The sequence below is a fragment of the Zophobas morio genome, unplaced genomic scaffold (assembly GCF_036711695.1).
Source record: "Zophobas morio isolate AGI-343-1 ecotype UQ-CSIRO unplaced genomic scaffold, CSIRO_AGI_Zmor_V1 ptg000024l, whole genome shotgun sequence".
NCBI lineage: Eukaryota > Metazoa > Arthropoda > Insecta > Coleoptera > Tenebrionidae > Zophobas > Zophobas morio.
Window position 1 is genome coordinate 2925601 of NW_026972129.1, and position 12873 is coordinate 2938473.

General features: G+C 32.8%; 1 protein-coding gene across 1 annotated transcript in view; it reads right to left on the minus strand.

Moving 5' to 3' along the window:
• Nucleotides 1-4621: 4621 nt before the first annotated feature.
• Nucleotides 4622-12873, minus strand: part of LOC135134837 (acetyl-coenzyme A synthetase) — a 47551-nt gene continuing 39299 nt past the window's right edge. Inside the window, exons 7-8 of the mRNA XM_064063677.1 lie at nt 11151-11340; nt 4622-11094 (exon numbers count right to left, since the gene is read on the minus strand). Coding sequence (XP_063919747.1) covers nt 10649-11094; nt 11151-11340 — 636 coding nt within the window. The 3' untranslated portion in view covers nt 4622-10648. The remainder of the gene's footprint in view (nt 11095-11150; nt 11341-12873) is intronic.

Sequence of the window (12873 nt, forward strand, 5' to 3'; positions counted from 1 at the left end):
GTACTTTCGGAGATTATCTGTCTAATAAAAATCCGGAACGGCAGGCAGACGGACAGACGGACAGACAGACGGAAATGGGAGACCTATTTCTTCGTCTTCTAGGGGTCATGAAAGATCGACAACACGTAAAAGTAGAGAGTCGGCCGACGGACTCGATTACAATACTTCCTTTGCTTACGCTCGGGAAGTAAAAAGTAAACATAAGAAAATTAAATTTGAAAATTGTATGTCTACGTAGATGGAGATGATAAACAATATCAGCCAAATAAAATATGTTTTTTTAAGTCCACCACCGTAGCAATTTCTTCCAATAACAGAAATTGCACCATGGCTGCAATTTTTTACTTCCCGAGCGTAAGCAAAGGAAGTATTGTAATCGAGTCCGTCGGCCGACTCTCTACTTTTACGTTTTCTCGATCTTTCATGACCCCTAGAAGACGAAGAAATAGGTCTCCCATTTCCGTCTGTCTGTCCGTCTGTCCGTCTGTCCGTCTGTCCGTCTGTCCGTCTGTCCGTCCGTCTGTCTGTCCGTCTGCCGTCCCGGATTTTTATTAGACAGATAATCTCCGAAAGTACTCGACCGATTGTTGTGAAATTTTGTACTTATATTAAGAATATCATGTAGATGGTAAAACGCTAACCAAAATTTGTCTAATCATCCCCACCACTAATGCGATGACGTCACTTCAAAATTGTACATAGTAAATGGGTTTTCAATTGTATAAAATAACATAGTCCTACACATGTAGTTTACAACTCTGAATCGACTTTTCACCCGAAACGTCCAGATTTTTGGAAAAAAAATCAAAACTATAAAACAACATTTTGAAATTGAATTTTTAATCTGCTAACCAGAATGCTTTGAAATGTTGCAGATGTTTTAAGGCTATAAAGAGCATCATAAATCTTTAGTCAAAAAATATTTGCTTATCCCCTCCAAAAACTTGATGACGTCAGCTCAAAAGTTTGCGGAATAAATCATATCTAAAATGTACAAAATATGATGAGTCTGTACTTGTGATCTATCACTCCATTCATATTTTTTGGATTTGCATATACAGGGTGACTCAAAAAAATTAATGAATGCGTAAATATATTTTATTGATTTAATCAGGAACTACAAAACCGAATGCTCTGAAGTCTTGCAGATGTTTTAAGGTCATAAAGAGCATAATAAATGTTTAGTCAAAATATATTTGCTTATCCCCTCCAAAAATTTGATGACGTCAGCTCGAAAGTTTGGCGAATAAATCATATCTAAAATGTACAAAATATGATGAGCCTGTACTTGTCATTTATCACTCCATTCATATTTTTTGGATTTGCATATACAGAGTGACTCAAAAAAATTAATGAATGCGTAAATATATTTTATTGATTTAATCAGGAACTACAAAACGGAATGCTCTGACATCTTGCACATGTTTTAAGGTTATAAAGAGCATAATAAATGTTTAGTCAAAATATATTTGCTTATCCCCTCCAAAAACTTGATGACGTCAGCTCGAAAATTTGCCGAATAAATCATATCTAAAATGTACAAAATATGATCAGTCTGTACTTGTGATCTATCACTCCATTCATATTTTTTGGATTTGCATATACAGGGTGATTCAAGAAAATAAATGAAAGCGTAAATTTATTTTACTGATTTACTCAGGAACTACAAAACCGAATGCTTCGAAATCTTGAAGATATTTTAAAATTATCATAAGCATGGTAAATTTTTGATCAAAATGTATTTGGTCGTTCCCCCTAAAAAATTTATGACGTCACCACAAAATTTTGCTGAATAAATCCTATCTAAAATGTACAAAATATGGTGAGTCTCTTGTTGTGATTTATCATTCCATTCAAATTTTTTCGATTTGCATATACAGGGTGACTCAAAAAAATTTATGAATGCGTAAATTTATTTTATTGATTAAATCAGGAACTACAAAACCGAATGCTTTGAAATCTTGTCGATGTTTTAAGGTTATAAAGAGCATAATAAATTTTTAGTCAAAATATATTTGGTTATCTTCTACAAAAAACTGATGACGTCAGCTCAAAAGTTTGCCGAATAAATCGTATCTAAAATGTACAAAATATGATGAGTCTGTACTTGTGATTTATCATTCCATTCATATTTTTGGATTTGCATATGCAGGGTGACTCAAAAAAATTAATGAAGGCGTGAATTTATTTTATCGATTTAATCAGGAATTACAAAACCGAATACTTTGAAATCTTGGGAATATTTTAAAGTTATTATAAGGATGGTAAACTTTTGTTCAAAATGTATTTCCTCCTAAAAAAATTGATGACGTCACCCTTAAATTTTGCTGAATAAATCCTATCTAAAATGCAAAAAATATGATGAGTTTGTACTTGTGATATATCATTCCATTCATATTTTTTAGATTTTCTTAAGAGGTGGTTCAAAAAAATTAATGAAGTCAATTTATTTTATTGATTAAATTAAAGGCAACACTTATTATTAGTATTACACCCCAACCAACCCAATTTGGTAGACACAAAATTTGTTAAAGGAAAAACTCGGTTGAAACATAAGGGTAGCACGCTTATTTACATCGACTTTAACATTACAGACCTGCATTTGTTTTATGCGTTCACTTGGTTCCGCGAATGTGGAATAGACATGTTTATAATCAACCAATTGTGAATTTCACCGTCAAGAATTAAAATAAAACCCAATGTTTTATATAATAAGCGGAAGTCGTAGCAATAAAACCGATGGTCGTTTTGTTTACAGTTTCTCTGTTTGACTCTCACGTATGCTGTTACGCTTGTCATCTTAAATTAAGAATGTTTATACATAAACGATTTTCAGTTGCCTTTCATATTACCAGACAGCGGATTTTTGTCGGGCTACGTCACGTTTAATCGGTACTAATTCCATAAATATAATTAACGATTTATTAATCAAACGACTAAGTAAATGAGAACGGGAATTAACAGCAGAGTGCAACGAAACAGCGTTATTCTAATCTCAAATAAACGAAGTGCAGTCCGCAACGGCAATGAATTCGCATCCCGTACGAGCCGTACCGAGTTTGGCCTTGCCTAGCCCGACAGAAATCCGCTCTCTAGATATTACACACCGGCGCCGTATACCTGAGTAAATTGTTTCGTTATTTTATTGATTATAAGAAATCAATATTCAAAACGACCCAATTCATTTTCCCGAAAATTTGGGAATACAATAATTTTATTCTTAGTATTACACTACATCTATCCCAACTGATATACGTGTCCTTGCAAAAATGTTGATGACGTCATCACATTTTTTTTTTAAATTCCCACTACAAAAATGTAATGAGAAAAAAAAACACAATAGGCATGCAGTCGTCAAGTTTCCGACAGCGAGGGAAGTACTGTCTAAACTCTTTAGACCAATTTTTAGTGGAAAACGACACTAAGGTTAGGTTAAGTTACTTGTTTTGTGATATTTCTGGTACCTTCTAGTTGTCTTACTTTAAAATCTGTTGTTTTCATTAACCCAGGGCTTGATACGAGAACCATTTTCTTTGCGAGGCATGTTTAAATTATGCATTTTCTTGGCGCTTGCGTAAAATTCTGTTTTCGCTTGACAGAAGTGCATCAACTTGTGTCATCAACAATTTGTGGTTCTGCCACTGTTACTGCACAAAAATACTAGATTGATAGGGGAAATTTTATGTTACCAACAGAAGGCAATAGGAGGTGGACTTAAAAAAACGTACGTTATTGTAAGATCGGCTTCACGAAATTCACGACAAACAACTAAAATGTCACTGGAAACAATGACATATTTGGGTTAAAAAAAAATGTTACAATGGGGATAAAGTTAAAAATATATGTTTGGTGTAGTTTTTGTTTTTATACGTATTTTATGTTAAATGTGCTACCTTCTGCAATGTGTTTTAGGCAAGAACGTTATTGATAATAAATAACTTCAAAATTTATTATGGGTCTTTTAATGCATACATAATACATATTTAACAATTCATCTATTTTCTCTGTCTATTTACAGTAATAAATAAGTTCTAATGTGTATAGATTACAAAGAAATATATATACAATACATATACTTGTCAGATATATTTATATAAGTATGTGGACATTTCAAAAATAAAACCCTAAATCTCAATTAAGTAATTGTGATAATTAATTGTTACACACATGTAAATATCCATTTGTAGAACGGCACATAATTTTCATGTTCGATATATGTTTTTAAATACAATTGGGTACCATGTTCGATATATGTTTTTAAATACAATTGGGTACCTACAAATATACATGGACTGTACAGTCTTCTTTGAATAAAATAATATTGTCACAGATACGTAAATACGTAACCTAGTTACAATAGGATTGCCAAACACCCTGCTCACGATGTGACTCCATTGAGGCCATGTAGTGTCAACACATACCGACAGTAGGAATAGTTGTTGACACTGCAGGGGCTTCGTGGGGTTGACGAGAGCGGGGGGAACGATAGTCGGGGTGTGGCAAGAAGAGAAAAGTGACCTGTGACATGTTTCTCCCAGAAAAGCTGTAGTCTTAGTTGAATTGTATTGGGATCTCAACATGAAAACATAAAACCACGAACTGGGCCTTTTTGCCCCGCTCGACCAGCCCCTTAGAACACCCCAGTCGTGACATAATTTTACATATACCTATTTTGTATCCTTTAATATTATGCTTTTTTATTCACCTACATTATTGTAAGCATGGTACAAGACAATACTTGTACCATGATTGTAAGCATCATATTTAAATTGTGTAAAACATTATAAACACTTCGTAATAGTATTTATTGGTTTCTGTCTATTAAATGCCTGTTTAAATTTATAAAAGTTGGCTGGTCGGAAAGCCAAAACTGTATCCTGTATGTAAAATGGGTAAGGTAATATTACCTTACCGAAATGGCAATTGTCAACATCTGTCAAGGAATTGAAAAGCAATGAATGTGAAAACCATTGTTTATTCAAACAAATGCTTGACTGCCTACATTTTTAACATTTTCGGGCAATACGTCAGCTAAATCCATCATTTTTCTGAATGTTCACACAATTTTTTTTAATGAACAACAAAATGTAATCATGGCAAGAAAACATCTCATGCAAAGGCGATCAGCTCACCCTTTTTAAAGCAAATTGCCAGATTTAACAGTTTTCAATTTTTGGCTGAATGGACAGAAACCGATATAACCTTGAACATATTACGGATGTAACAATGTCATAATCGCCGCAAATGTCAGTTCGAAATCCAAGATCGTGGTACATTCAAGCCTCGAACTGACGATAGGACAGAAAGAATACTGCAAGCTGAAGAACAATTTTTGGAACGGGTCGAAGAAGAGCCCGACACAAGCACTTGCAGCTGAAGTTGAAGTTTCGCAGCTTATTGTGCATCGTACGTTAAAAGAACAAGGCCTACATCCATGCCACGTCCAAAAAGTGGAAGCTTTGGAACCCGCTGATTTTCCACGTCGTGCAATTCACTGGTTGTTACAACAATGTCGTAAACGCCCTAATTGTGCAGGTTTATTTCAGTCATGGTTTTTTTTATACCTGACGTAATTTTCCGTGTTCGCGTTAGACAGTTTCCGCATTTGTACAAATATTTTTACACGTTATACTTATGGAACAATTCGGGACTATAAACATTTTTCGTTATAGACAGTTTCCCGATTTTCCATGGGCCGTCTTATGCAGGTTTCTTTGTATACATACTGATACTTCCACTATTCTACGTCTATACACGCACCTACATGTAAAAATTAAAAAAAAACATAATATTATCGTGATATCAACTATGGGGATAATTGAAATCATTAATTTAAATCATACCTCACTTCATTATTTATGCACAATTTTATTACGCTTCCATTTCTTCTAATTTTTAAACCTTTAACATATTTAATCAATAATACAAAGTTAGTTCTTATGAAAAATCAGTGAAATTTACGAGTAAATTAAATTATCAATATATTGACAAAATATAATGTCACTAAGCATTTTTTCTGAACAGAGCGCTATTGGCGATTTTTAATATTTTTAGACCCAGTTATATTACAGGTGAGCCACTAAACGCGCGTCTCATTAATTAATTATATGATGGAAAAAATAATCAGAGACTTAAGCTGTACGACCCATTGAGTAGCATACATCTTCAACTATACAGAGTCTTCTGTTTTTAAGTCATAACACGCAACTTAGTTTTTTTTTTTTGTTAATAGAACACCAACATATTTTTATATATTATCACTGGCTTTTTCCGAAGGTTGAGAACATTATTTATTGTTTTAATTCCCATACGATAATGCCCGGATATTCTAATTTTCTTGATGTTTTTTAGTAGTGCAAGGATTCACAAAACAAATCACAGTACCTAAGGTTATTTTTAAACCCTGTTTATTTTGTGGAGAGATAAATAAAACGCTTTGTTGTGTGGTAAATTAAATTGAATCTTAATAACTAGCATGTTTAAAAAAAAATTCTAAAATATCACAGTTTTCAAATATCTATATTTCAGTTTTTTTAAATAGAACGCTGTTATTTTATTATCGCATTTTACTGCTTTTTATTTTTTTTTGTGTTGTGTTACATATTTTCTGTATTTTAAGTTGATAATTTCTGCAATTTTTCGTTTTTTTAGGAGATACATCAACATACAGAAAGAAAGAGAAAAATATGAATAATATGCAGTAATAAGTTACAGGGTGTTGTTTCTAAAAGAACTGAAATTTCGTATTTGAAAATTGTAATATTTTATTTATTTCTATCTCTAAAAACGATTCACGAAATATCGAGGACCACGTGTGGTTACTCACTCTATTTATATATATATAAATTTTTATACACATACATACAAGAGCAATATGATATGTTTAGTTACAATTACAAGGCATATTTAAAGCATTTTCTTATTCTAAAATTGTGTAAAAAGAAACAACAAAATTTATTTTACTTTTGAAAGTGGTTACAAATCGTAAAATACAAAAATTCTTTAGAATACTGAAATTTTTGGCCAGAAAATTTTTCGGTAGAAATAAGATAGGTTTACTTTTACATAAACTACCATTACGACATTAATTTTAATAAGGTGATATTTATTTTTTTTAATCAAGGAGCCTTGTATAACATTCAAGCGTGTATTTTAAAACTAAACATAGGGTTTAAGCCCATGCTTCTTTTCATATGTCTCGGTATACCTATCCTTCACGATAAAAACGGGTTTTGGAAATTTGATCGGAGCTAACACTACCAGGACAAAGGGACTACACTTATTTTGTTAGAAAAAGCTTAAAAAATATGCTACTTAACTAAAATGCTGAAATCGTATTTTTGTAGCAGTTGTTAAAATACAGATAAACAGATTAGATTGATACTGGTTTTTAGTTTAGGAGCCACCCTAAATAAATCGAAGTTGCTTTAATTTCGCAAAAACCCAAAAACTGGTGAATTTTTTGAATTGGCCACATATTTGATGTAAAGTTTGACCTTGCCACGTAGCCCCCTTGACCCCAGCCGCGCCCCACCTAAAAATTTTGAATAGTAAGAAGGGTCGAGTGACCCCTCAATTGCTTTGTCATTTCTTACAAAAATCGATAATAATTTTTAAGGATTAAAAAAATAACATTGTTATTTCGACAGGACTTTCTTTGCCCCTGAAGTATACAATTCAACAAATCCTACTTTTTTGAAAAATTAAAAAAAAATAATTTGTGAATAATTGGAAACCTTGGTTATAAGCATAAACATGTACAAGTATTTGTTTATTTTCAAATTGTCAATAAATGTTTGGTTTTTTTGATAAGTGAACGTTTTATGTTACCAAATCGCATTTTTCAAAAGAAAAAAATCTCAGGCTCATTTGTAATCATCCAGTGAAAAACGTATAGTTAAAAATATGGCTACCTCAAGGCTTCGGCATCACGGAAGTATACTTTGACCAGAACTCTTGTGCGGAGTCTGCCTCAGAGGTCTATTGATTTCCACTAATTTTTATGAGGGCTTAACTTCCCCCACCCCGAGTAATACAAATGGCAGTAATAGTTATTTACGTGGCAAGCTTAGTAAATTAGCCTTTACGGGCGAGCCGGAATGTTTGCAGGGCGAGCGACGTAGGAGCGAGTCCTGTAATCCGGTGAGCCCCAGTAAAGGCTAGTTGCAAGCGAGCCGCGTACAACGTTTTACTTCCTCTTGCTGAAAATCCTGAAAATGAACAACTTTGGCATCTCTAGAAATTTTACTTGAAATTACAGTCATAGAAATTATAGTCATTTTCCATTGTTTGCTCCGGTAACTATGGAAAATTGAATTGTTTGAAAATAACGCGACTGTCAATTTGTAAATTCGATTAATAATTTAAATGGTTTAATTTTGTTTCTGAGCTCTGTTAATTGTGGAATTCGATGAAGATGAAGAGTTTGAAGGTGATTTTAACGTTAGTATTAGCACAGTATTAGTGAGATTAAGAAAAAGGCCGACGCAGCGAATGTGTGTTTGATTCCGGTGCTGTCATGATAACGTTTTACAGGCACGGTGCCTGTAAAGCTGCCACGGTAACGCTTTACAGGCAGGGTGCGTGTAAAGGCTAATTTACCGAGTTAGTTCAGACGACAGTAAACGAGCTTTAACAAGACAAGAGGAAGTAAAATATTAATTACGGTCCATCTCGACTATGGCAAGTTTACAAGGGTCTTTAGTTACGTTAAAAATTAGTGGAAGTCAATAGACGCCTGAGGCAGACTCCGTACAAGAGTCTGAGTATAATGCTCATTGCAAGTTTTCCTCAGCTATACGAATTCTCGTAGATGCAAAAATTGCCTTAAAAATTAAAAATGACCATTTAACACCACAATTTTCAATGAGTTTGAGACTGCACAGTTGACCAGTCAAAGTTATCGCTTGATGTCGCGCCGTCGTATTTTATATTTAACTGATTGATTTCTCATCATTTCGGATTTGACTAACTCTGCTTAAGTCATTTAAGCCGTGTATAAGAGTAGAGAAATAAAAGAACACTCATTAGTGTTTTATATCATATCGTTGCTAATTGTAATATAGGTAATGATCTAAAAATCCGTTACATTCTATAGCCCATGTTAACTAATATTTAAGTAAAATGATTCAGAGTTGAAATTTTTACTGGATGAAATTTGGGTAATCTTTTGCCAATTAAATTAAAGAATATTTCTTAAAAAAAATATTTGAATATTTGTCGGTAATATTTAAGCACCCATGTAAAAACAAGCATTTACCTAACGTTTCTAAAATTTGATAACTCGTTCGATCACTGGGTTTTACTAACCGAAATTCGTCAACATGCTTCAGTACAGAATTAAAGAAGAAGTGGAAATAGTCACGGAATACATCGACAAGAGAAATTGCCCAAAATTTTGCTGGAGTATTTCCACACTCGGCAAAAGAATAATTCAAAAATTTTATGTCAGATTTATAAATGCACCGTATCTCGATCGTGGACATCCAAAACGCAATTTCAATGAATTTATCTTTTATTTTCTTCATTTATATTTGAATTCCATCATCCTGTTTCTTTTCTAAAAAGTGCAATGGAGGTGTTAAATAATAATTAACTTAAAATTATTCTGTCAATATCACAAATTAAAATTCAAAAGATTCTATGATGTACCTAAATTTTTAACAAAAATAATGTTACTTTTTATAAAGCACAAACTAACAAATAGTGGTAGTGGAAATTAAAAATAGAACCCTAGGGCTATTTCCACCTCAAAAATCATCTCGGGGTTTTCACCTTAACAAAAGCTAACATGGGGTCTAAAATTTAACATGGGAATCCCTATGGCCACTTTTAAAAAGATGCATATACATAACATTTTAAAAAATACAAGTCTAATGAGTCACGAAGTCAAAGCTATAGCGTCATACTTGTAACATATTAAATTAAGCGCGGAACAGGTTCACATTACAACCGTTGAAGTAAACAACAATATGATTACCCCTTCATCTCACAACCAATCATATCGAGGGGAAAAATATCCAAAAATAATACTTTGAAAAATTAAAGAAAAAATCTATTATTAATAGTTCTACTTATGTCACCACTATTAAAACCACTACCATCTCTGAGCTTTCATTATTTACGCATTCTTTATGATGGTGCAGTAGTGCATTTATCTGAAACCCTGAAATTAAGTAATGTTAAACAAAATAAGTAGGTAGGTAAAAAATATGTGCAACTAACAATAATTTCTTTGTCACTATACATATTAACAATTACGCAAAAACTAAAAGTGTTTCTAAAAATTTATTGCACGAGAAAAAACTTGAAAATGTTTCTTATCAATATTGGGTCCATTTACCACTGAATTTTTAATGACAGATACATGTATCAATACAACCACTAAATAAATTACTGAATTATCTAAAAACCTAAAAGAGGTGAAGCAAATGACTCCTTAAACTTATTGCACATGTGGGTAATATTTATAAACCATAGTAAATGCTTTTATTTTAATAGCGAAAATATAGAATCATGGAAAATTTTATAACATTGTAAGAAGCAAAATTAATATAATTAAAATCGTTTACTACAGTTTATTAATACGACTCATTGTCATTCTGAAGTTATTGTATTGTATATAAGACAAACAATAAAACATGCTTATTTAAGCATTTGTAGGTTTGTTTGCGAACAAACTTTCAATAACACTACTATCAGCCAATGTACTGACGTCCCCAACATCTCGATCATTTACCGCCACTTTTCTCAGAATTCTCCGCATTATTTTTCCGGATCTAGTTTTAGGTAACGCTGGAGCATTTTGAATTACATCCGGTTGCGCAAAAGGTCCTATTCTCTCACGTACCAACTGCTTTAGTTCTGTTAGCAATTTATCGTTAAAACTAGCGTTGTCTGTCGTAGTAATAAAACAGTACAGACATTCTCCCTTAACGGGATGAGGTTTAGCGACAACTGCTGCTTCGGCTATATGAGGGTGCTCCGTTAAAACCGATTCAACTTCTGCAGTTGACATTAGATGACCTGATACATTTAACATATCGTCAACACGCCCAGTTACCCACAAATAACCATCAGCATCTCGTCTTGCTCCTTAAATTATCATTTATTAAAAGATATTATTGTTCTTGATGTTTACCATATCTTACCGTCTCCTGTACAATAATATCCCGGAAATTTTGAAAAATAGGTAGTCTCATATCTAGGATGGTTGTTGTACAGAGTTCGCATTATACCTGGCCATGGTCTAGCAAAAACAAGGTAGCCTTCTCCTTCTCCCTTGATTTCTTTGCCAGATTCATCTAAAAGAGCAGGTTGTACACCAAAAAATGGAAATGCCTGCAAAATGAAAGACTGATTAGATTTGTTTAAGTCGGTAAGCTTTACTAAAGTCACTATGTATATATATTTCTGGGAACAGTGACAATAATAAGGCATTCCTTTCCGATCGTCTACTATTTTGAGGTAAAATCCAAGTAAACTATGTCTAGCAACACTTGAATTTACGATACAGAAATATCGAAGCACGTACGTGTATCAACACCAATTAACAAGTCAATTTTAATGTTAATTATAATGTACCGCCTGAACGCTAGTTCATTACTGATATCTGACATTGGAAGGTTTACATAGGTTGCATTAGCCTCAAAATGGCGAATCCTATAAAAAATAGAACCTTCATTGTCGCCACTCTCCTTAAAGTTACATATACTTATAACACTAATGATGGTCATTTCTTTATTGTTATCTATTAAATTTTTAGTTTGGTTTGAAACAATGTACAGCGGTATTTACTTGGTATTTACTGTAAAGACACTATTGTTACCTTAGGTCTATATAATACTAATATAATATACTAATAAATTTGTATAGCCCTATGAATGTCATTTCCATCAACAATGGTCAAGGAACCTTCCCGATAGTGACATATGATGTTCCTCTATTCTTCACAGACGACACGGGTCCACTTAATAAATAATCCATCTGTCCCAAAATAAGTGCCCAATTTCTGCATTTTGCTAATAATACTAACTTCAGTTTTAAAGATTAAGACCTGGTTTATAGAAACCGAAATTAAAGTTAATTCACTGTTAAATTTTAACTGAGGTTCGTTGCTAGACGACGTGCATGTGTTAACCAATCACGAGCTCCCATTTTACATTTTAATCCAGTGTTAAATTAATCGAGGATTAAATATTTAATTCACCTTTCTATAAACCGGGCCTAAGAGGTTTTGTTTAAAGCGATGTTCGTGTAAGTCAAATGCAATAATTCTTTGTTTCTAATCGAATTTAAAGACACTTTGTTTAAAATACCTGTATGGGGAAAATATGGCCCAGGAAATAAAAACAATTGCTCCAATTCACAATTCAAAGAAAAATGCCTAATGTAACAGACCAAACTCGACTCATTCTTGAATTAAGTGTAAATGGGAAGATTAAGCACTGCGTCATGCAATCTTTGGCTATAAGATATTCGGTATCAACGAAAACTGTCCGTTGTAATTTGCTCGAGGACGGCAGTCCTGGCAACGTTTAATAAATGTAGATGTGAGGTGACGAAAAGTTGAAAAAATTGATTCTGAACAGTCCTTTTTGTGAACTTTTTTTTCAATGTTGTGCACATATTTCAGTAGCATTTCTTGGTTTTACCCCAAAAGTTCAGATTACCATGTTAATGTTGCTTTTCTTGCCTTTACGTGATTCAGGAAAACGGAATAAAATAAATAAGAATAAACTGAAAATACAATTCAAAATTTTAATTAAGTGTTTAAATTAATTATGAAGGATGTTCATTATTACATGAAAGCCTATTTTAAGATGTTATATTTATTAATATTATAGAAGCAATAACTCTTTTTTAGAAATCGGA